The sequence below is a fragment of the Podarcis gaigeae genome (assembly GCF_964106915.1).
Source record: "Podarcis gaigeae genome assembly, chromosome: 8".
In the NCBI taxonomy this organism is placed as follows: domain Eukaryota; kingdom Metazoa; phylum Chordata; class Lepidosauria; order Squamata; family Lacertidae; genus Podarcis; species Podarcis gaigeae.
This window is the reverse complement of record NC_139684.1, coordinates 16,914,009-16,938,639: the sequence shown is the minus strand read 5'-3', so window position 1 is coordinate 16,938,639 and position 24,631 is coordinate 16,914,009. Positions and strand designations below refer to the sequence as shown.

Below are 24,631 nucleotides of genomic sequence, written 5' to 3'. Positions count from 1 at the left end.
CAGCTCTTACAAAGTGTATTTCCCTCAACCCTTTCAAGTTACATTTTTAGCCCTCCAAAAGTTTAAAAACCACATAAACATGTAAGTTTGCTTCGTTAGAAAGATGCAACAGCTTGGAAATGCCATATATCAATGGAACACAGGCCGCAACCAAAAAACAAGGCTGTGACAGTGTTGCCTGGTTGACCCAGCAAGCTACCAGTTGAACTTGTTCACTGAATTTCCAGCGGATGTTTTAGTTGTCGAATCAGCCACAAATTGGGCAACAAACCACTCCTGTGCAACAGAGGTACATACGTAGTACAGAAGTAGCACAGGGTGGAATAGCCTTTCTGCTTCTTCTTTAAAAACAAAAAAAGAAGTGGAGGATCTGTGGGGGAGCATAGGAAAAGAAGATTTCTAGGAGGCAAAAAAGATTAATGAAATGTTGGGGCAATGCCACAACAGGGATAGGGAAGCCTTAATGGACCACATGTTTTCACAAGAACTTCTTTCTGTTAACAGGGGAGTGTTCAGCCTCCATTGCAGTAAAACACAAAAGAGAAAAATAAGTTAATAAAGTTCATCTAATGGCAAAGAGGTGGATGGGTAGGGAAAGGTGACCCAGACACTAGCACATCCACCAGCCACTGCAAAAGAAGTGACAGCTTGGCGCAGGGGAATCTCTCAGTGACAACACACTTCATTTTGAGATTTAGAGAAATTATGACTTCCCTATCATGGAAGTGTTTGGGTGAGGGAAAGCATCAGGATTCTCTTCAATGGAGCAAAAGCTGTACATTTTGCCATGCTACAAAACAAAACAAAACAAAACAAAACAAAACCCTGATAATTGGGATGAAGAGCTGTCCTTTCTGACACATTAAAAAACCGGTCATGGGGAATAAAACCTGAACGGCAAGGGTGAACTGCATTTATTGCTGGTTTTATTTGAACAGGTGTCATCATCAGCCCCAAGAAACTGAGGCTTTTCACATTGGGAACTTTTATGAAGTTTCAAATCAAAACTCAAGTATCATTTCCAGAGAGGGAACACCTGCTCTTTGCAGGTAGACCACTTAATTTGGGATCGCCTTTATTCCTCTTTTCTGTATATTATCTCTTATCATATGCTATTATTCTTGGTATCTCTTCCCTCTCCTCTCCCCTCTCTCTCTCTCTCTCTCTCTCTCTCTCTCTCTCTCTCACACACACACACACACAGATAGCAATAGCACCTGGACCCTCATAGCCAAGGGCACTTGGAAACTCTAGTTTACCGCAGCCAGGCTCTCAAGCTGGTTCCTCTAGATAATGATCTCTCCTGCAAAGACAGTGAAACCACAAGTTTCTATTTCAATGTTTCCCCACCCCCTCAAATACTTCATCAGTACCATCTCACCTAGGTGTCTTCTTGGACGTACTGTGAAAATTCATGGCATGGGAGGAGACTCCTGGATATAGGCAGAAAACAACTCCTAGAACTTCAGGGTTTTAACATGCAGCTTCCTGGCAAGCCAGAGAAAGTAACCAATGAATTAATGTCATTGTCTCCGTTTTTCAACAAACAGGTTGTATCACCTGAAGCCACTTGGATATTTTCAGTGGAGATGCTCTGCCTCCAAAGAGATCAACAGGCACACAAAACCAAGTCCAACTGGAGGAACTCGTCAATTTCATCTCACTAAGTCAGTGCAGGCATTAGGCCAAAGTTACACGATTCAGGCTCTTACCGCACAGCTACATGTGAAGCAGCCAACAGGTTAAAGATCGAACTGTGCAGACTGCTTAGAAGAATTGGTTTGCACTCCTTCCCAGTTTGACACTTTGCAACTCACAGATATTTGGGAATACAGAATTCCTCCATAGTACTGACAGGCCTTCTGGAAGGTGCAAATGGAGTTGCCCAAATTTGTAGCAGAGGCTCATTTTCACAACTCTAAACGAACTGTCAGGGCTTCCAACCACCTCCTTCCTGCATAGGCAGAATTGAGAAAACCAAACATGCTTTCAAGCAACAATTTCTTGAGGAGAACTGAAGAACAGAGGAGACCAGCATGGAAGAGTCAGCTGCACGTAGACTGTGCAGCCAACAGGAAGTCAACAGTTAAGCCATTTTTTTCTTCAAAAAAAAGGCAAGCAAGCATGTAATAAATATGGCAAAACATTTCCCCCTCCCACCTTGACAATAAATGTGAAGCAATAACTAAATACGTTAATTCCCTCTACCCTTCTTCCCTCCCCCTACAAATTTTAGCAAGGAAAACACTGATGTCAGCAAAACACCTGAAAGCCACTCATTTTGCAAACAGCAGCAACAGTCCATTTCCAGTCTCACACAGCCACGCCCCTCTCCAAAAACACACACAAGCATGACCTAAATAAGCACCAGAGCTTGAAGGCTTTTAGAAGTAGGATGTCAGCAATAATTCTTAAAAATACAAAATAAAAAATTAAGGGGAGTGTTTCCACTGGTCAAGTTTCCTTCCTTTAGCTAGCCAATCGGAGTCCACTTTTTTTTTGGAGCCAATCATGAAAGCATTCCTAGAGTTGTCCTTGATTTAAACTGCCTTGCTGACCCACCAACAGGGCATACAGAACAGACGGCTGTGAAATGCATTCAGAAAGTCAGGTAACAGGAAAACTGAATTCAATGGGTTGGGGAAGGCTACCACGGGACAAGACAAAAAAAATCAGGGGAGGGCAAAGGAACTCATGATTGTCCGGCCATCTTCCCCGATTTCCTAGAGCTTATTTGCCCTGCTCCAGCTCTGAATTACTCCGACAGCCCTTCAAGCTACTGCCGTCTGTCTTCGGTCTCCGATCTGGAAAATGCCATCACCCCATCCTCAGCACCTATAAAGGAAAGGCAAAAAATTGGGTGTTATTGGACAGGTAGGTTATATTTGCTTAGACAAAGAGTAAGACATGCTAGCCAGTTTCCTGCATTGTGAGGAGATCTGTTTCCCTAAAGCTAGGAGGGGCTGTGGGGAAAGAGAAATATGCCCATTATTAGGGCAGATAATTACTATTCTTTATCACTGTTTGTCTGCAGGCTTTGAGGAGCTTTTAAATTATTGGCTACAAGGTTTTGAGAGAAAGAGAGTGTTAAATGCAAATTATAACACCTTATTTTCACCTTGTGTTCAGAGGAATCAATGTTGTTCCCAAACACTGATTATAATTAAAACCTACAGTGCATTCTGAGAGCGAGCAAGTGCTTCTTTTTAAAGATGACTGAAAGTGTTAAATGACTCAGAAATCCAAAAGAACATAGCAAAGATGACAGATCAGAGACCTGGCATGCACAAGCCAGCAGTGCTGTGCGTGGGTTGTACAAGTGATCCTCCCATTCCTCCCTAATTCGAACCCCCCCCCCCCCCCGTATCATATGCAGACAGATGCTGATCCTTTTGTCCCACTGGCTAGAAATTTCACTACTTGCTCTGTTGAGTGAATATGAGACAAAGGACTACAGGGCAAGGTTAAATAGTACTAGCTATTTTGCTTTCCTTCTCAAATCATCCATATATAATACTTATAAATTACTGGGTATCCTAGCTTTGCTGGAGTGGTTGTGGTGTACAAGATTAAGATTAGTGTTGTTAAACTGCAAAGACCTGGGTCTGAATCTCCACTTAGCATTGAAAATAACTGGTTAACCGTGGGATGACAGGCACATTTTCTCAGCCCAACCTACCTCACAGGGTTGCTGTGAGGATAAAAGAGGGAGACCATGCTATGTATGCTAACCTCAAACTCCCAGGGAGCTAGTACATAAACGTAAATATAATAATAATAATAATAATAATAATAATAATAATAATAATAGCAGCATTTTAACTACAGGGAAGCAACTTGTCTCAGTCCACTTCACCACACCTGCTGTTACACAAGGTCCTTGCTGTCTTGGTAAAATTCCCTTATTCCTATCTTCCAGTGGCCTGTGACTGGAAGTTCCTAGTTCTTTTTCTTTTATAGCAAGACGTTTATGAAGTAATATGCGGATGGAATGCTTTACTGCTTCCAGAAACCACACAAATAGGAAAGTCCCTGGATGAGTGCAATCCCAGAGTCTTCAAGTGGTAACTTGCTGCAGTCTGTGTGCAACCAGCCTGTCCTGTTAGGAAGATGAGAAGATCAAAATCTGGGGGAAGCACAACCTTCTCCCCACTTAGGAAGACAATACAGACAAGCTGGCTTTCCAAATGGCTACATCAACCCTAACAAGCCACCATTCCATAAAACAGGTAAACTGCACCCACTTGATGACCTATTGTGAACTATTTGCTCAGTACTTTGCTGACAAAATTGCTCGGATCCTTTCTGATTTGGATGGTATAGTTGATACAGGTCCAGTGGATGTAACTTTGGCCTCTGCTTGTCCAGCAGAAATTGATACTTTTCCATTTGTACAGCCTGAGGATGTGGGCAGGATCCTTGGAAATGTGAGAGCTACATGTGTGCTAGATCATTGCACAAGGGCTGGCAAGGGGGTGCCCCTCTGGTCAATGCATCCTTACAACAAGGCAGGATTCCAGTGAGCCTAAAGGAGGCAGTTATAAGACCTCTGTTGAAAAAGCCCTCCCTGAATCCCACTGTACTGGAAAATTATTGGCCAGTCTCTAATTTCCCATTTTGGAGCAAGGTACTAGAGTGTGTGGGGACGCAGGTGGCGCTGTGGGTTAAAGCCTCAGCGCCTAGGACTTGCCGATTGAAAGGTCGGCGGTTCGAATCCCTGCGGCGGGGTGCGCTCCCGCTGCTCGGTCCCAGCGCCTGCCAACCTAGCAGTTCGAAAGCACCTCCGGGTGCAAGTAGATAAATAGGGACCGCTTACCAGCGGGAAGGTAAACGACATTTCCGTGTGCAGCTCTGGCTCGCCAGAGCAGCAATGTCACACTGGCCACGTGACCCGGAAGTGTCTCTGGACAGCGCTGGCCCCTGGCCTCTTAAGTGAGATGGGCGCACAACCCCAGAGTCTGTCAAGACTGGCCCGTACCGGCAGGGGTACCTTTACCTTTTACTAGAGTGTGTGGTTGCATCTCAGCTCAGGGGTTTCTGGAGGAGACAGATTACCTAGATCCATTTCAATCTGGTTTCAGGCCTGGTTATAGGACACAGACGGCTTTGGTTGTCTTGGTAGATGACCTATGCCAGGAACAGGGCAAGGGGAGTGTGTCCTGTTGGCTCTGCTGGACATCTTGATGGTTTTCAATACTACTGGCCATGTTATCCTTCTGGACTGTCTTGCTGGGATGGGACTTGGAGGCACTGTTGCACAGTGGCTGTTCCATCCTGGAGGAGCGATGTACACTTGGCCTCAGTCCTAAGCATGGGTGCCCAGGTTTCTTCAGTGGCCAGGAGTGCATTTGCAGAGTTAAATTTAGTGCACCAGCTGTGCCCATTCCTTGATGTGTTCGATTTGGTCACAGTGACACATCTGGTAGTTAAGCCACTTTTGTGCACTGCTGGGAATGCAGTGCAGGAGGGCCAAGATCTACAACAGAACTTTCCACCCCCAGGACCCACCTAAGAGGGCTAAAAACTATCGACATGACTAGTTACAAAATGGAGTGGCAGGGCTGAAGTCAGTCACAAAACGGCAGCAGGTGGAGGCAGAGTCTGACGTTATCAGTCGGCTATTACCACTATCATTTCCCCTCTTTGGAAACAGTTAAATTATTGGGCACAGCAGGTTCCATAGTTCAGCCTTCTTAAAAGCTAAGGAAAACATTGAATTTGGTCATATTGTGACTCAGACTCTCAATTTTAGGCAGAAATTGCTGTTTCAGAGGCTCTAGAGGAGAAGAGTACCTCAAAATATTTTTACTTAATTTTGGGTCATTTCTCCTTTCACACTTGTACCCTATTTCAACCGCAAACTGATAGTTCCTTTCCTCTTCCTGCTCTTACATTCACTTCCTCCTCCTCTAATAGTTTCCCTCTTATTATTCTATTCCTCTTGATTCCCAGTTTTTATATTATACTATAGTTATTGCTATTATTATTAAAAGATTGACCTCTCTCTAATTCACTTCAATGCCACAACCAGTTCTTTCCTTTACAGAATGGAGGAGCGGCTTCCTGGCTTCTCCTTTCCCTCTCTCTCGGTCTGCCCACGTACCCACCCACCCTTCCTCCCCATCCCCTCTCTTCTATTACCCTGTCCTCTCCTTCTTTCTCTTCTAACCTGGTATGATACAGCCTCACTCTTTATCTCCTGCTCCCATGCATGCATGTATAGCATGTGTGAAGGGAGCAGTTGCCATTGGCTAGGGGACAGGCGACTGCACTGAGACCCACTAGTAATCCCTAGCCCAGCAGGCTGAGAAATGGTGCTCTAGGACACATGGGGCGTGAGGAGAAAGAGGATCCATCTAGTTAGCCTTGAGCCCCTCTTTAAAGCAGGCTTCTGGACAGCAAGGTGGTCTTATGGGGAATGTCTGTGCCATGTTTAATTTGCTGCAGAACTTCTGGCCTCCCAAGGCTGACACAGAGGAAGCTGCTGGTACTTTCATCTGCAGATCCTCTAGCAGCAATGATCAGAATCAAATTAAGAAGCGGCATGCTTTCCAAGAGTCCCCACCCACATGGCTGCGGATGTTTAGCTAAGCCTTCAATTGATCTTTAGTTTTAAAAATGATCTTTGCCATTCAAGTGCAACTGATAACACAAAAGCATTTTTCCCCCTTGGCCCCACACAAACTAATTAGGCCTGCATGAACGGATTATTTCCTTTAATAAGGCTTTCTTTGAAGCCTCTTGGTTAAAAGGATTAGATAGCAGAGAGAGCAGTTCCAAATGCAACACATCAACAGACTCAAGTTTCTTCTTCCTCCTGAAAGACACTCAAGGAAGCCACTTTGCAGTTTTTGCTGATGGAAGATTAATTTAAGTTACTATCTTTTGGCAACTTAGTTCAAAGCAATGCATTGCCCCTGGGCAGAGATCAATAGTAAGGAGATGGTTATGACAACAGTTTTATGTCTTGCAAAGTTGCTTTAGTTATGGGTAGAGAAAGCACAGACCCACCACCCACAGGCTCATTTTGGTCAGAACAGAGTACTCTTGGATTTAGAAAGGAAGCACGGCTGCTAAGTGTCATGGACTGGTTGGATGCAAAGGAATGGTGGGAGCCAGCAGAGGAACCACGAAGAGAAGAAGGCTCAGAGCCTGGAGATTGGTGGTGGGACGGTGATGAGTGGTCACAGGGAAAAGTGGGAAAAGATTGGGAGGTGGTGGTGTCGGAACACATCATTTGCGAAAATGTGTTCCTCTGACTGGAAGCCTGAGATCCGTGTTTATAATGTTTATTATATATTACAATTTACTAACTGTTAGTAGCACAAAAGGGAAAACCTGAACACCACACAAACACGAGGGGAATTAGTGATCCTATAAAAAAGAAACTCAGATTCACAAATCCCCTAGGGAAAGTAAAATCCTCAGTGGCACTTGGTTTCAACACCAAGTGACAGCACCAGGTTCAAATAAAGGACAAGGAGGTAGCAGTGATTTTTGGCAAAGGAATAACCTTTAAAATTCACTCAATTCTGAAATACAATAATGGTAGATATATTTTTATTAATGGGACAATGAATGGATCTGAAGCAACTTCATTTTATTCAAAAGGTATTACATACCATCCAACATTTCTCCAATGAAAATAGGGATGTCCCATTGCATAATGATAATTTATTTATACCCCACACATCTTATTGGGTTGCCCCAGCACTCTGAGCAGCTTCCAACATATATAGAAACGTAATAAAACATTAAACATTTGGGGGCAAAAACCTTCCCTATACAGGATTGCCTTCAGGCGGCTTGGAGGTTGGATAACTCCATACCCTCCAACATTTATCCAATGAAAATAGGGACATCCTACCATACCCTCCAACATTTATCCAATGAAAATAGGGAAATCCTATGGAAAAGTAGGACATTCCAGGATCAAATCAAAAACTGGGACGGCTTCTCTGAATCAGGGACATCCCTGGAAAATAGGGACACTTTGAGGGTCTGGCATTATGTAAATTCAATAAACTTGCTAAAGGGAGAAGCCATACTAGGGGGTGACTTCAACCTTAATGTATGAGCAGTCTCTCTAAAAGACTTGAGCAAGGGCGCCACCTGGAGGAACTTTTTAAAAGATAAAGACCTCGATTTTTTCTTTTTACATCTGTTTGCCAAAAGTCTAGAGTTTTTACTTCCATATTCATAAAAGTGTTGTTTCACTTATAAGATGTTGACCAGTGTGTTATTAATTTCTAGTCTACATCTTGCCTCGTTCAATTACTCTGAGATGTTTTGAACCTGAACTTTTATATTTAGTTAGCAGATCAGTAATTTCCATTTCTAGTTTGGTTATTGTTGTAGAGGTTTAATATATGATCTTCCTTTGAGACATACACCTCTTGTCACTGCTTTCATAGCCTCCCCAAGGCTGGTAGAATTGGTGCTGTTATTGTTGTATTCCTTAAAATAGAATTGTAGGGTTTCTGCTATCCTTTATCTAGATAGTTGATTGGTCTCTAAAATAGGGTTAAATGGATTTGGATTTCATTGCTCAGTCCTATGGTCACTTCTACTGGAGCATGGTCAGTAATCTTGATGTTACCAATATTCATTGATTCTGTGAAGGGAAATAACTGTGGAGTGAGCAGTTAAAAGTCTATAATCCGGATTGAGAACCATGTTGTCTTGAATAAATGTAAAACTGAATTCTTTTGTATTTTCTTTGCAACTTGTATCATATAAATTCCATTTTGGAAGAGTTAGAGTAATTTGCATGCATCTTATTTTTCTCTTGCCTCCATCTTTTAAGTGGAGGAGGAATAAGGATCTGGAAGAAACCACTGTCTGGACAAACATTACTGAAGCTTTAGTAAGCTAAGGAGCTTAGTGTGTTGAGATAAATTAAGTGCAAAGTCTTTAAAAAGAGCTTTAAGAAAAATAAAGTCAGTAAAGTAATCTTTCAAGCATTCTGCAAAACACCTATTAGTTAGTGAAAACATCTCAATCATGTGAAGGACTATTAAATTCTCATTTTTACAGGATGAGGTACAAATCTCAAACACACAAAATTACACTGAAAGATCAGTGTCCTAGTTCCAAATTAAACTAGAGAGCTTGGAGCCCAAGTTATTTTCCTGGAAGTCACAGGGTGGAATTCAATGTAGCACAGTTATAAATGTTTCATCTGCACAAGCTTTTCAGTTTACTGGATGCAATGATCTCCCTCCCCCTCACTGCTTGGGGTTATCCCCTCCCCCACCAATTTGAAGTGGGAGGGAGCTCAGAGTGGGAGGAGAGGAATCCCCATTCACAAACACAAGGGGCTTATTAGGTGAATCCCACTCATTAGTCAAACTCCAGTGGATAGATCCAACAAAGACAATAAACAAACAAACAAACTGAAACCAAACAAACTCCACTGAAGTTAAAAAGGCATGCTAAAAAGTCGAAAATTGAAGATTCAATGTAAGACCAGTTTCTGTTTGTGGTTTAACTATTGTGGCAGACCTTCTATATTCATTTACTTCTTTGCCCTCCTTACACAAGTCCCAAGGATAATAATGTAAGCCATTCTGAACTTCTTAGAAGGCTAAGAAGTATAAAAATGTAAAAAGAGCTACACTCTCTGTGTACAGAACCTTGCATCAATTCATTACCTTGAGGGTCATAACCGATCCTCTGCTGCTATTCTATCCTTTGTCAAAATTTATGGACACTAGTGTTGGAAAAACATCCATACCTGTTTGCTATTTGGGTGCGTTTGAAAAGAAAATTATTAATATGATGAATTCCAAAGAGGTAGCTGCAGAATCTGTCTTAAAAGCAGGTATTTATTGAGACACCAGCTTTCAAGTGTTGCAGGCTACTCCAATTGTATGGTGGGTGATGTCTCTCTCTCTCTCTCTCTCTCTCTCTCTCTCTCTCTCTCTCTCACACACACACACACACACACACACACACAAATAAAGATTTGGAAACAATGAGATCAGAAGTTCATGAAAGGCAAGGGGCAGTAGAACGTGGGTCCCATTTTCCTGCAGAGTCCAAATACATACTAACAAAGTGGAGCAGTCCACTTTCAGCTATCTTTCTTGCTATGCCGACTTATCACAGACAGCTGCTTATTGGGAGTAGATCAGTCTGATTTTATTGCTTTGGCTCCAGTCCACAAAGGGGCTCAAAGGTGACAGAGGACTCTCTGTTCTTGTTACAAATATGATGCTGCTGGGTTCATAAGAGCTGCCCTGCTGAATCAGATCAAAGGCCCCTAGTAGCTCCTTCGTAGTAAGAGCTAAGACTGAGAGAGATGCTATGCAGGTTCTACTAGAATCACATCCTTTTGGGGAAAGGGGGGAAATCAACCCAAAAGAGCAAGGCAGAACAAGGCAGGAGATCCAAGCAGCAGGCTTCTTCTTCTAATGTGCACTACTTTTAAACCCAGAGGTGCCTTTGGTGTGGAAATTCCATGGAAGCAGGGTTTCCTAGCAACAACAAGATAACAGATGACATCATGGCCCACAAAGTAGATGAGCAGAGTTATCTAACAGACAGCAGATGCTTCTTCCTCCCCCATCCCAATCCCAATCCCCACTCTCTTCCAAAACCCCATTTTTTAAAAAAGAAGAGGAAAGAAAATCTCTAGTGGATCTTATGTAAGTACAGGAGACTTATTTCAAGATAATCCTCCCAGCCTTCCAAAAGCCCCACTGCCAATTTCAGCAGCCCAAATCAGTTTTCTTTTCTTTGCCCTACTACTGATTACAGTGGCCAGAGCAGAAGAGTTTAGAAATCAACACCCCAAAAAATCTCCAGCTGCACAGAAGACAGGAAGATTTCCACAGTTAGATTATATATAGCCAAATTACACAAAGAAGCTAGAGGAAAATGCAGAAATGAATGGCATCTGTTTAATTTCTTAAGTACCATCATTCACTGCAGAACCCAAATCATCTGGAATAAAATCTTAGGTGAAGATGAAATAATTAAAGGTTGTAGTCTGTCTTAGTCCTACTCAGGGTAGACCTATTTATATAACCCTTTGAGGCCCAGTAACTTCAGCTGGTCTATCCTAGATATTGAAAGCAAACCTTTTAGAAAAAGATAGTAAAGGTAATCAAGTTTTGTAAGTAGTCAATACCCAGTTAAACCTAATTCACTGAGCTACAAGAAGTTCTTTTCGGGAGACAAACTGTGCAAATGAGGTTTAAGCAGTAGATTCAACCAAAACTGTTCCACTGGGTTGCATGTGGGCAGCTCTGCCATACAGAGAGAAATATGTAAGGGAGAAAGTTTCTAGCTTAGTCTTCAACTCAACATGCCAGTTTTCTGTGAGAAGAGAAATTTTGTAGCATAGAAGATGGTCCCATAATGGGAGTCACAAAAGGCAGTGTGAAGCAATGCAGTTCAGAAACAAGTTTATTGCCTCATCCCAGTTCCTGAAAGCGGACCTGATTTGCAAACCGTTTTTGGGCCAGAAGTGGCAATTTGAGATGAGATTGCCTACTAATTGAAAACCTGTGCTTAGTAAGCAGCTTGTGTGGCTGATTATTTGTTTGTTTGTTTCATGTGTGAGTCGCTGGACACGGAGCAGACTCAGGTGACTTACAACCAAATTTAAAAACTTTGTGAATTCCATCAAACACCTAAGTGGAAAGGAAAATCTTCACTTGGCACGTAAACTATGTCAGTGTCAGTGCCAGGAAGTTTTATGTCTCACTTGTGAGAGTATTTCACTACTGCTGGTGGTGTCACAACAGAAAAGGCCCTCTCCCTTACTGGCACCCTCTAAGCCTTTTTCAAATAGGACACAAAGAAGGGTTTCAGATGATGCTTGTGAGGTCTGGTATATTCTTGAAGAAGTAAAGAAGCAAAGCCTAAGATCAGAAGGGAGGTGGTGGGGCACTGTTGCTATTTGTCCCAGGTAAGCAGCAAATGACCATGCTGAAAATAACCAGTCTGTAGAAATAAATGCTGACTGGGTTGCTGGGGATTGAGAATTCAGTCCAACATTTCATATAGCAGTTGAGGAATCTACACCAGTTACTACACCAACAACTCACAGGCGGAGTGAACCTAAGATCACTCCCAAGCTGAAGTGAAGGCTTCAGTTGCAGCTTGTTCAAACAAAGCTGTAGGCGCAGAGCCTAAGATAGCTGGCTACTTCACTGATGAGAGTATCAACTCACCCCTAGACAAGCTTATAAATAGCCAACTGCCTGTGGAGACTAAGAAATTGCTTCCAGGTGATCAGGTGGAACAGTTGTTTACTTTAGGGCACAAATGACTGCCAATGATACATGAGAGCAGGTGGGCTACTATTTATTTATTTTTTTACAGACCTATTTGCAAGGCTGTTCTTGGCAAAATCACCTGGACTTGTGCTTAACCAGACTGTTCTACGTTCATGTGTGTGCGTGCACATATATTTTAACTCTTTATCTTGCATTAAGCAGCCCTAAGTCTATATAGGAAAAAAATATTTAAAGGCATTGTGCGGTTCAGCATAATTCTTAACATGAAAAATAGCTTGCACAAGGCAGTGGAAGAGTCTGTTGCCACAGGACAATTGCTGTGAATCTGAACTGGTGAACCAAGAATATTATTTCCCAGGCAGCAGGACCTGAAGCTGTGTCTGCAGTTACAGTTCCGAGCAGAATTTACTTCCTCTCTCCCTCCTGCCAAACCGAACTTTGATTTTTATAGTGGCCTCAGGTTTCATTACAGTCCCTGTCTGGTTCTCCAGCAATACAATAGCACCTTCTAGCTATGGTGCATTCATCTGCTTTCCCCATATTTTATTTCCAAAGGGAATACAGTTATTGCCCCCCAAAAGGCAAAGGAAACTAGTGTGATAAATTCACCAGTTGATCAGCAAGAGTAGCAAACTGCTTGCAGGCCAAAACAATTATTATTAATAAATGGTGCCAAAAGAGAAACAGAGGAACTTTGCCATGGCTAGGAGGTAAACAAACATCAGAAAGTAAGGGCACAGGTCCATAGCTCAGACAGGTAACCTTTACAATGAATATGGTTTTGGAAAGGAAAACAAGCAGAATATTTGCCAAATGCCTGGGAATCAGAGTTGAATCTATATGAACATTATTGTTGACACTTCCAGTAGCATGAAAAGGAACTAGAAAAAAATACTGCACACATGCTCATTGGCCAATTGCTATTCAACCTGCCTGCTTACAAAGGTCTCTGGTATCTACTCTCATATTGTCATATTGTCTAGGGACCAGTTTCTTATATTTTCCTTACTTTGTGGTGCATGATGGTAGTGCTACCAGTATGTTCACATGATATGCAAACATCCTTCAACTATTCAAGGTTAAGAACTGAGTTCAAGTGGCGCACAAAAAAACAAAATAGCAGACCTTAAACCTGTTTAATTCTGCAGCTGCATGCCCAAATGATGCTCTCCAAACTACCTCCAAGAGGCATGCCCTCCTAGGGTGACAATCCAGTCCAATGGGTGGGATACAAATAAAAAAATATTATCATTAGCATTATTATTCCAATAATTAGCTGCTTGGCAGGAAAAGGGGGATTCTGTCTCAGTGCAGCAGTCTTTTCTTTTTATTATTATTATTAAAGATTTATTAGTTTAAAAAATACATGCATCGTCTCTTTTTCAAGTTGTGTTTTCTACAGATCAGTTTCATTTGTTGTGAGACATAAGTGTTGCATGCAGTATTAGGTTGGAAAGAAAGGGGGGAGAAGGGTATGGTGAGTGGGGTGGAGTGGTAATGCTTCTATCCTCCTATGTGTGGGGTTTTGTGTCAGCATCACTTGGATGAGTTCTCTAACTATTCGCTTGTTATATTTCCTTGGTGGTGAGAGAGGTTGGGGGTGGCCTAGGGTGTGGTTGGTTGTCTTTGGTTGGCTATGGTGAGATTTGTTTATGTGTATGAGGGAGTGGATTTTTGGATCAGGTTAGCCATATTGATTTGTATGCTGTCGGTGGATTCTTGTTGTTGTATTGTTGGGGTATGTATATGATAAAGGGGAACCATATTGGGGTGACACAGCTTCCACTCTGGAAATATTTTCATATTTTCTTACCATTTATCTCTTTTAAAAAAGAAATTGAATAGCGCTGAAGGTTTGGAAACTGGTTAATAGCGATGAACAGCAGAGAAAGCTGCAGGCGCTCACTAGATGCTGCATTCACTAGTGGAAATGTCTGTTGTTCAGCATGAACACAGACTTTGTGAACAGACAAAACCAAGTAGGAAGCCAGTTGTGAAGATTCCCATTAGATGATTCATCTTAGCAGGTCCCAGTTTACACAGGTCTCTTTGAGCTGCTCAATTCCATGGCAGATTAGACTCCAAAATTATGCCCAAAAGCTAAGCTGAGTGACTCACACCAACTGTGTCTGGGCTAGAAAAAGGCAGATGTGACAAATAATGGAATCACAATAACAGGTGGGAGGGGAGCAATTTTATAATGTGGTCTGGCTTCCTGTAAAGATGATCTGACGTTAGGAATTAGGGTGTTTTCTATAGCATGATTTATGTGGTTGAAACTCCCTTATTAAATTCTTCTCTACCTCTTTGGAACCAAGGCTACAAATCTGCCTTTTGAAAATGACCCTTTATTTATTTATTTATTTATTTATTTAGTTAGTTAGTTAGTTAGTTAGTTTCCTCCAAGGAGATCAGGACTCTCCCATCTCAGAGCAACCCTGCGATTAGAAGAGAGCAAATGACTCCTAGTCACTCAGTAGGTTTCATGGAACAAAAATTAGACCAAGCATTTCCCTGGTCCAACACTTTACTGATGCCCTTCAAATGTTGTTGGACTACAGTTCCCATCATCCCTGATCTCTGGCTGCACTGGCTAGGGCTGATAGGAGTCGGAGTACCACAACATTTGGAGGGCCACAGATAGAGGAAGAATGTACTGTACTACCCCATACCGGCTCTCTAACCAGAGGTGTTGCAATTCTGTAGGCAGCTGCTGGGAACATTTTCAGTAACAGCTTCAAATCAGTGCATCTTTGTTTCTCTGGCATGTATCTACAACATTTCGGGAATGAGCGGTGAAAACACAAAACGTATGTTTATTTATTTATTTTTATAAAAGTATTCATACCCTGCCCTCTCATAACGTATCAGGACAGTGTTCAGCAACATATAATCACACACACACACACACACACCCATTAAAGAGAGTGCAGAACAATCATTAACATGACTGGTTACTCAAGAAAATGTCAAACAACTGCATAGGCCTGACAGCATGTTGCTAAAGCAAAGCCTTCCACCATAGCCTTCAAAGTATCCTTTTCCCTTGTTCATGTGCAAAAAAAGAAGATCCTAACTGTGTGCTAGCAGGAAGGAACACACAGAACAATGAAAGGCACCCCAGCAAAACCAAGTACAGTGGTGCCCCGCAAGACGAATGCCTCGCAAGACGAAAAACCCGCAAGACAAAAGGGTTTTCCGTTTTTTGAGGCACTTCGCAAGACGAATTTCCCTATGGGCTTGCTTCGCAAGAAGAAAGCCCATAGGGAAATCTCCGGGGACCTCTTTTAAATGCTGGCGGTGGGGAGCAAAGCCTTCCCCCCCCCTCCGGCCTTCAGAAGAGGTCCAGGAAGGCCGGCGGGGGCCGAAAGGCTTTGCTCCCCACCGCCAGCATTTTAAAAGCAGTCCGGGATAGCAGGGAAGCGCTTCCCGCTATCCTGGACGGCTTTTGAAGGCAGGCGGGAGGAGCAAAGACTTTTGCTCCCCCGCCGGCCTTCAGAAGAGGTCCAGGACCTCTTCTGAAGGCGGGCGGGGGGTGAAAGTCTTTGCTCCCCCCTGCCTGCCTTCCCGGGAGAGCGGAGAAACGCAGCGTGTTTCTCCGCTGTCCCGGACAGCTTTTGAAGGCAGGCAGAGGGGAGCAAAGACTTTCGCCCCCCACCCGCATTCAGAAGAGGTCCAGGACCTCTTCTGAAGGCGGGCGGGGGGGCAAAAGTCTTTGCTCCCCCGTGCCTGCCTTCCCGGGAGAGCGGAAAGTCTTTGCTCCCCTCCACCTGCCTTCAAAAGCTGTCCGCTCTCCCGGGAAGGCAGGCACGGGGGAGCAAAGACTTTTGCCCCCCCGCCAGCCTTCAGAAGAGGTCCTGGACAAAGGTCTTTGTCCCCCCTGCCTGCCTTCCCGGGGGCTTTTAAGAGTGGATGGCTTTTGAAGGCAGGCGGAGGGGAGCAAAGACTTTCGCCCCCCGCCAGCCTTCAGAAGAGGTCCAGGACCTCTTCTGAAGGCTGGCGGGGGGCAAAAGTCTTTGTCCCCCCTGCCTGCCTTCCCGGGGGCTTTTAAATCGCCCCGGGACAGCGGAGAAGTCCTCCGCTGTCCCGGGGCGATTTTTAAATGCTGGCGGGCGGCAGCGAAGCCTTCGCTGCCGCCCACCAGCATTTTAAAATGCTGTCCCGGGGTTTTTTTAAATGCTGGGGGTGGGAAGGAAAGCCCTTGTCCCCCCCCCCCAGCCTTCAGAAGAGGTCGGGGGACAGACTGTCCCGGACCTGGTCTGAAGGCGGTTTCCATAGGAACGCATTAATTGATTTTTAATGCATTCCTATGGGAAACCATGCTTCGCAAGACGAAAAACTCGCAAGACGAAAAAACTTGCGGAACGAATTAATTTCGTCTTGCGAGGCACCACTGTATTACAATCCTGAATCCAAATCTTATCTGATCCCTGTCTACTTTCAAACCTCAGGCAACTTTCTTCCCCTAAAACAGTACTCTACAACCTTGGGTCCACCACTGTTGTAGGATTACATCTCCCATCATGCCTGATCACTGGCTAAGCTGGCTGGGGATGATGGGGAGTCACAGTCCAACACCAACTGAGGACTTTGGGTTGAAGAATATTGCACAAAATTCATAGTGCAGGCTGAGTAGCTCCCCTAACCTAGTCCATCAACCTATCTGCACAGAGTATATTTGCATCTCAGCTCTGTGCTCCCCAAGGGAACTGGCTCTCTTCAAGAACCAACAAGGCAGGGTTGCTGCAGCAAACAGTGGCGGCAGAGTCACCAAGGTTGATACTCCCACTTTAACGACCACACAGATTCTGCTTTCCATTCTCATTATGCAAATAACCAACAGCACAACCTAACTGCAACCTCTTCATTTTAAAAAGCAAAAAACCCCAGATGCATCCAACTGTATTTGCACAGAGCATTTCAAGAGTGTAACGCCTTTCAGTTTATCTGACAAGTAGCAGCTTAGCACAAACCCTCAAGAGCTGCTGCTTTTGCTCCTTCTTTAATAGGCGGGGAACTAATGCAGAATAGATCAAAACAGATGACTGAGAAAGAAGGCGGCCAACATTCCCTCAGGCATATACTTACAGATTAAGGCCTCCATTCTTCAGATCTTTCATACCTCTGAGCCCCTGCTCCAAGAACAAACCTTGGAGTTCGGTTTCAAAATATCCCTTGGTGTCAAAGACTCCAAGAGGAACAGCTTGCGTTTTGAGAAGTACTGTGCTAATTACCTTCCAGTGAATTGTTAACATCACTTTCAATGCGGCACTTCCAGATTGCAAGGTAGGGAATTCTAGAGCTTTCCAGCTTTCACCCATGTTTCTATGACAGCCATGCAGCTTATTCCCACTCTGAACTCCTCCACAGAACTTAAAGCATCTCCAAATCCTTTCTGCCAACATACTTGGCAAATGTCTAAATCACACTGAAATGGGAGCGCACCCCATCTGTTAAAGAATGAAGACTGAATAGCATAACCGACGTTAGATCATCGAACGTGGCTATTCTGCACATAACAGACCAATGTCTTTGGGTGAAGTGACAAAGTAACCCTACCTGAAGACAAGATTTGCCACTCAGCAACCAGTTACCATTTTCTAGGGTTGAGGTAGCCAAAGTGGTGCCCTCCAGGTGGTGCTGGACTACAAGTCTCATCAGCTCAGCAAGGCCAACGGTCAGAGATTATGGAGGTTGTAGTCTAACAATACCCGGGGGGGAGGGCACTAGGTTGGCTGGAGACTAGAAATTGAACCAGTCTTCAGCATACACCTCCCTGCTGTCTAGCTATGTCAACAAAGGCATAGCTGAGCAACTGCCAGTGTTTGCCATTGCAGAGGCAGGGAGTTGGTCCAGATGAGAACAGAATATGCAAAAGGCAGAATTTCTATTAAATGGAAAAAAGCAAAACCTTCATGTATGATCAAGCTATGAAAGTTTGAGTTTGCAAATTTAGAAATGTGGCTGGATTCAGGAGAATGTGGAACTCCACGGTCAGGATCTGAGGAAACATTAAATTAATACCCAGCCCCAAAGGGGATTTAGATGGATCTTTGATGCACATCAAAGGCTTTGCAAATCAGATTTTAAAATTTCCTTTGACACCTAGATGCAAGATATAGGGGTAGGGTGGTAGGAGATAAATAGACACTATTTTCTAGGGGAAATGAGAGTATTTTAAATTCAAGCATCTTAGAGGTTCTGAAATTGGTTTTTATAGGAAGCTACTGCCATCTAGTGGAGAAGATCTCCATTCAGACAACCAATTTCAGTTTGGCTAATTAAGACACTGGAATATACTTGATGTTATTTAATTACCTCCATGGTTACCTCCTCTCCTGTCCACAGAATAAGAATGGGAAAGGCAGTGACTCCCTAGAGCAGAAGTTCTCAAGAGCTGTTCCTGTGAAGCTCTGCAGATTTAAGATGCTCTTGGTTTAGAGCAGTGGGAGGGCTTCTGCAGCCCTCCAGATGCATTACCATCCCTGACCATGGACCATGCTGGCTGGGGCTGGAGTTCAACATCTGGAGGGCTGCACTACATAAGCCAGTTCTCAATATTCTATCACACTTTAGAACGACAAATTAAAATAATTATTCACCATGTCTGTATTTCAATTTAAAATTTTCACAGCCGTTTGCAATCACTAATAAACATAAAAAATGGAGAACTGTGGTTTAATGTTAGTTCACAAACAGGGATCTTAGTTCATGTACAAACTGTTAAATTTAGTAAACTTTAGTAAAGTTTAAAGTTAGTAAACTGACATCAATTCTGTTTTGGACTTAATAGGGAACTTTGACCTAAGCAAGACTGGCATGCCAAGGAAGGGATGTAGCAAGCGTGTCCCAATGTCCATTTTCAGCTGCTAAACTATGGCTTGAAAAGCTGGGCAATGTAAGACCAAACCAGGTTATATTTTTGGTACTTGCCAACTGAGTGGATGTTTCAGCTTCTTCTGTACAACCTTTGAGGGATCATAGATAGCATACCAGCTGTGCATCAAAATTAATACATTTCTACATTGGTCTCTTAATTTTGGTTTAATGCCTTACTGGGGAATCCTTGAGCCCCACCCTAAAGAGCTTTTGAGGAATAATGCTCCAAGAACAAAATGATTTGTAACCTCCCTCCTTCTAACAGAAGGCATCAGAGTACTCCAAGGGTTACTTCCAATTTTAGAAACCAAAACAATTAATGTCACAATGTCAGCAGGGGCCTGCTAATACCAAAGGGGGGAGATGTGGAGTCAGAATTAAGAATTCCTTCTGCGACTACAGATGCAGCTTAGCTCACGGCCAAGAAAATGATCAAAACCCAAGTTCCATCATACAGGAGCCTGGAACCTACTACTGTCCTCCAGTGAACTCCCCTGCTGATGGATCGAGCATTTGAAGCCCTTGTGGCTTATGCTGCTTTTTGTTCCTCAAGCATCTCTAGGGTTTTTAAAAAGAACTTCATCCATCATTAAAGCTGAATTTTCATCTTCTGCATCTTACATAGATCTTTGCTCCTTCCCCTTCCCACCAAAACAACAGCAGACAAATGTAATACAATCAAATAGAATCATGTTTGACAAATTTATGGGGGCACAAGACTTAGCTTTCTTTCTTGGCAAAAAATTATGTTAACTTTCTTGCTGATTTTGGATTTATTTTAGCACAGGAAGCACAAAGTTTTCCCCTTCCTGAGTCTTGATCTTTCAACATGGTAGCATCTATGCTTTGGAACTCCCTGCCTACGAGCATTAGACAGGCATCCTCGCTGTATTATTTTAGATGCTAGATACAAAATGTTTTATTTCAACAAGTCTATCCAGATATTTACTTTTTTCCTAAGTAAAATAATATAAATAAACCTATTCTGTAGCTTTAAAATAAATTTAAATCCATTTCCACAAAGACCACTTATACCAATAAATATTTGGAAAGCTTACATGTCTCCCTTTCCCCTGCTACTCACCCTGATCAATTGAATGCTGAGGAAGTTGGCTAAGTTGGCTATTCACTACCCCTGCGTACGTTCTCAAGAACTCCTCTTCACTGGTGGTTAACTGTACAAGGACAAAGAAAAGCAAATCCACAAATAGAAACTCAGCAGTAGGGTCTGTGCTTATTTACTATTCAGAGTACAATTCATCACAGTTCAGTTCAGTTTTCCTTACTGTCACTTGTGCCTGCTTCCAGTCACACAAGAAGGGGCCATAAAAACAACTTCCCCCTTTTGTGAAACCACACTAAATGGACACCACACTAAATGATCCCCATGAAATCAAAAATAATTTGGAGACAGCTACTGTTTTCTTCATCTACACATGGCAATATAAAATGAAATTACTTTGCCCAATAATTTAAAACAAGGAGAGACAGAGAGAGAAAAGAAGAAAATCCAGGTGCTACAAAACATTATTTATTATAAGCCCAGTGAGTTTTGGGGCGGGGGGAAATTAAGGGAACATTTTAAGTAACATTTCTAACATACAATGGATACAGAGATAACCCCTGTATCCCTGGTGTGTTAATAAGCATTCCCTTGGTAAATGATTTTTTCTGAAATACAATGAACTCACAGGAAGTAATATTTTGTTGCACTTGAATTTTCTTCCCCAAGTTCCTCCACCCCCATCCCCCACCAATAGTATTGCTACCCTGATTCTGTGGTTGGCTTCCAATGACCAAGAGAGCCTATTATGTGTTGAAATAAGCCAAACTTGCCCCAAGTCCCCAAGTAGACTCTATACAAGCGTCCATATATCCAGCAGATGACTAAACAACTGAAATTATGTATTCCTCTATTAATATCATACATTCATTTTACAGTTTTAATTTTCAAAAAGGAGTAGGTAGAAAAATTACAGAAACCTAGATGTAGTATCTGCAAAATAATTACTGGCATTTAGTCATCATAGCTATTATCTTGGGATCACAAGTGAGAGAATGAAAATCCTTGTGGACTGCCTTTAGGCACCTGGTTGGCCACTGTAAGAACAGGATGCTGGGCTAGATGGTCCTTCAGTCTGATCTAGTTGCAAGACTTATCTTTTGTTCTTATGGGATAAAGGTTTGGGGGCAAAAATTTAGTATTATTGTATCCTTTTTAAGCTGTAAAGCCAAGCAGAAGTAATATTATCCTGTACCACATTCAAAGTTATTTAAATAGAATCTTAAACATTCCTAGTGGCACCTTCATCTGCTCAAGAGAAACTGGAACCTTTAAGGAAAGCTACAGGTAAAAAAGGGAAAGGACCCCTGGATGGTTAAGTCCAGTCAAAGGTGGCTATGGGGTGCGGCACTCATCTCGCTTTCAGGCTGAGAGAGCCGGTGTTTGCCCACAGACAGCTTTACAGGTCATGTGATCATGTGGCCAGCATGACTAAATGGAAAAACGTGATGGAAATCAGAGCGCACAGAAATGCCATTTACCTTCCCACCTACAGTATTTATCAACTTGCACTGGTGTGCTTTCAAACTGTTAGGTTGGCAGGAGCTGGGATAGAGCAACAGGAGTTCACCCCATCACGGCGATTCGAACCGCCAATCTTCTGATCGGCAAATCCAAGTGGCACAGTGGTTTAGACCATAGCGCCACTCGCGTCCCTAAATAAAGCTATAGAAGAATGTAGAGAGGCTCTTAGTCACAAAAGTCCATGATTGTAACTAGCTACCCCTCTAAGTTGCCCCGTACAACAAAGAATCAATCTGAGGTGAGCAAGCAAGAAATGTTTTGCAAACTGGAAAATGGCTAGCTCTCTTTAAACCCCTAGAGTGCCACAAACAACTAACACGGGCATGGTGTTCTAGAAGGCTAGTACCAATTAAGCTGAACTAGTAGCTTCTGTGAGGGTCTACAAGGCTGCCTGCAATACTTACATTTGATCCCATCTTCCTAAGCATTAGCAGGACTCTGACTTTCTGCTGAATATACATCTCCTCCGGACTCTTCCCGGGGACACCCTCACGGTTCATTCCCCTCTTCCCAGTTCCTGAGACTTCTAAATATTAATCACCAACAAAAAAGATACAAGAATGGTTTACTATGTTAAGAATAATAGGCAAAGAGAAGGCTGAGTATTAACAGTTAAAACCAGCAATACCCTATCCATAGGAGCTGCCTAGTCAGCAGTTCTTTCCTAAACCAGGGATGTGGAGCCTGTGGCCCTCCAGATACTGTGAGGCTCCGGTTTCCATCAGCCCTTGCCCACATAGCCAGTGGTCAGCAAGAATGGAAACTGTAGTCCAACAACACCTGGAGGAACACAGATCATGCTGGATCTCCTGGGAGTGCTCAGCTGGGGCCATAATATGGTAAAGGCTGACAAGTTCATTTTCCACAGGAAAATAAATGGTTTACAGCTGCCTTGAACAAAACGCTGTCAGGAGAACATATTACAATGCTACAGTCCTGTGGGCACACCAACAGCATTTGGCACAGAAGCAAGTGACCAGGTATTGAACTCACTCTTTTTTTAAAAAAAAAAAAAATTATTTATACGTTTCAAATTTATTCATTTCACTAATTTTACAATCATTCTAACATTTCAAAGTTTGACTTCCTTCCCCCTCTTTCTGCGGTTCTTTAAATTTATTTTTTAATATCTTCTGCATATTCAAATTCATTTAATTTGATCATTTAATTATCTACTTTAAATATATACTTTTACAAAACTGCAGGTTATTACAATAATCCTGCCAATGTTTTTATCTGTTTGCAATTTATCTGTAAATATTCAATAAACCATTTCCATTCTTTTATAAAAAGTTTGTTATCTTGATTTCTTATTTTTTCGGCAAGTCACTCTTCCTTGGGAAGCATGAGGCAAACAGGCTCATTTGACAACAACAAGAAATCAAGCCTTTAGTATCGTCGGCCCAGTCCTGTGAAACACTCTGCTAATAGAGATTCAGTGAGCACCTTCTGTGCAAACTTTCAAACCTGCTGAAAACTTTTGCAGGCCTATGCAGGAAACTAAGAGTACATCCCCCACAATGGTTCGTTGAGGTTTGTTTTTTAATTATTTTTTGCTTTTAACTTATTTTTAACTTTTTATTACAGTGGACCCTCCAGATACAAACTTAATTTGTCCTGGGGGTCCGTACTTACCCCAAAAAGTCTGTATCCGGAGGTGTTGTTTCTGCAGCATGGCAAAACCCAGAAGTATACATTTCCGGGTTTGCCGTGTTCGTAACTCGAAATTATGTTACCGGAGGTACCATTGTATTTGGTTTTATGTTTTTATATTGTTGCAAGCTGCTGGGATATATCTTTATGAGACAGCAGCATATAAATATATTCACAAATAAACTTTTACAATTAATTAGCAGCAACATTCAGCCTGATTGCTAGCTTAATCACCAATATGAATGTCTAGCTTAGCTATATTAAGATACCACACACAGATGACAGTTTATCCATGCAGCCTTTCAATTCCTCCAAACTGCACAGAATGGATCATAGTTTATAAGAAGAAAAAGAAGTTAAGAATAGACCAAGAGCTAACATTACCTGCTTGCCTAGTAATCTCAGGCTATGAGAACGTTTAATCAAAAACAGCCAAGGAAGGAGAAATCAAAGATGCAATCTGCGCTTAGGGAAAAGCATGCAAGGCTCCACCTACAAGAAACCATACAAGGAGAATGAAATGTAGTATCCATATTTGATTGGGTGCATTGTAATTTCTATATCATCTGTTTAAACAAAATAAAAAAGTGATACTATGTTCTGGCAATCTGCGCACAAACAGTTTAACCAAAAGCTCACTAGTTTCCTGTTTGGCAACTGCAGTGTATGTTGCTGCTCTTAGGCAATTCATTTTTATCGGAAATAAGTCATAATCTTTCAAGAGGACCCAGCTGTCCTTTCAAAGGGCAATAAATGCCCATTAAAAGCAAGATCAGGATATTAGGGAGCAGGCTCTAACAAATTCATCTACTGTGACTCTAGACCTATCAACAGATAAGCATGGGAAGTTCTCCAAAGGCTTCAAAATTAGCCAGATCTTGAAGGAAGCATTCCTCCTCTGAGATGGAGCAAGTTATAGCAAGATGGCACATGTCACTGCACCTTCCTGGCACCATCACGTATTATAATCTTAACTCCTTTGAGGCCAACACACAGTTTCTCATGTGACCTCAGCAACCAGTCTGTTGACTATACGACAGAAGATCTCACTTTGCCCAACAATGGCCCATGAATTTGGGTGGTTGCTCCACAAATGTGGAACTCTAAATCGGAGACCTGCCAAAGCCCAAGAACTTTTTAAGGGTCCTGCAATGCCTCTTAATTTAGCTTGTCGGGAAACCTATGGTGGGAAGGGCCAGGTGAAGGAATGTTGGTATAATGTGTTCTAAAGCCACGATATATCCCAACAGACTATAGGCGGAGT

At 42.6% G+C, this 24,631-nt stretch overlaps 1 protein-coding gene and 1 long non-coding RNA gene across 2 annotated transcripts; one reads left to right on the top strand and one right to left on the bottom strand.

Moving 5' to 3' along the window:
• CTNNBIP1 (catenin beta interacting protein 1) lies at positions 1 to 23,859 on the bottom strand. Its single transcript, XM_083752910.1, has 4 exons — positions 23,752 to 23,859; positions 22,119 to 22,240; positions 20,212 to 20,302; positions 1 to 2,835 (listed from the first exon to the last, which is right to left on the bottom strand). Exons 2-4 carry the CDS (start codon positions 22,212 to 22,214, stop codon positions 2,777 to 2,779), a joined length of 246 nt encoding a protein of 81 aa, XP_083609036.1. The 5' UTR covers positions 22,215 to 22,240; positions 23,752 to 23,859; the 3' UTR covers positions 1 to 2,776.
• On the top strand, positions 10,533 to 10,984 carry LOC310850907. Its single transcript, XR_014567461.1, has 2 exons — positions 10,533 to 10,649; positions 10,730 to 10,984. It is a non-coding gene; the product is annotated as an uncharacterized lncRNA (long non-coding RNA).
• Positions 23,860 to 24,631: the final 772 nt, after the last annotated feature.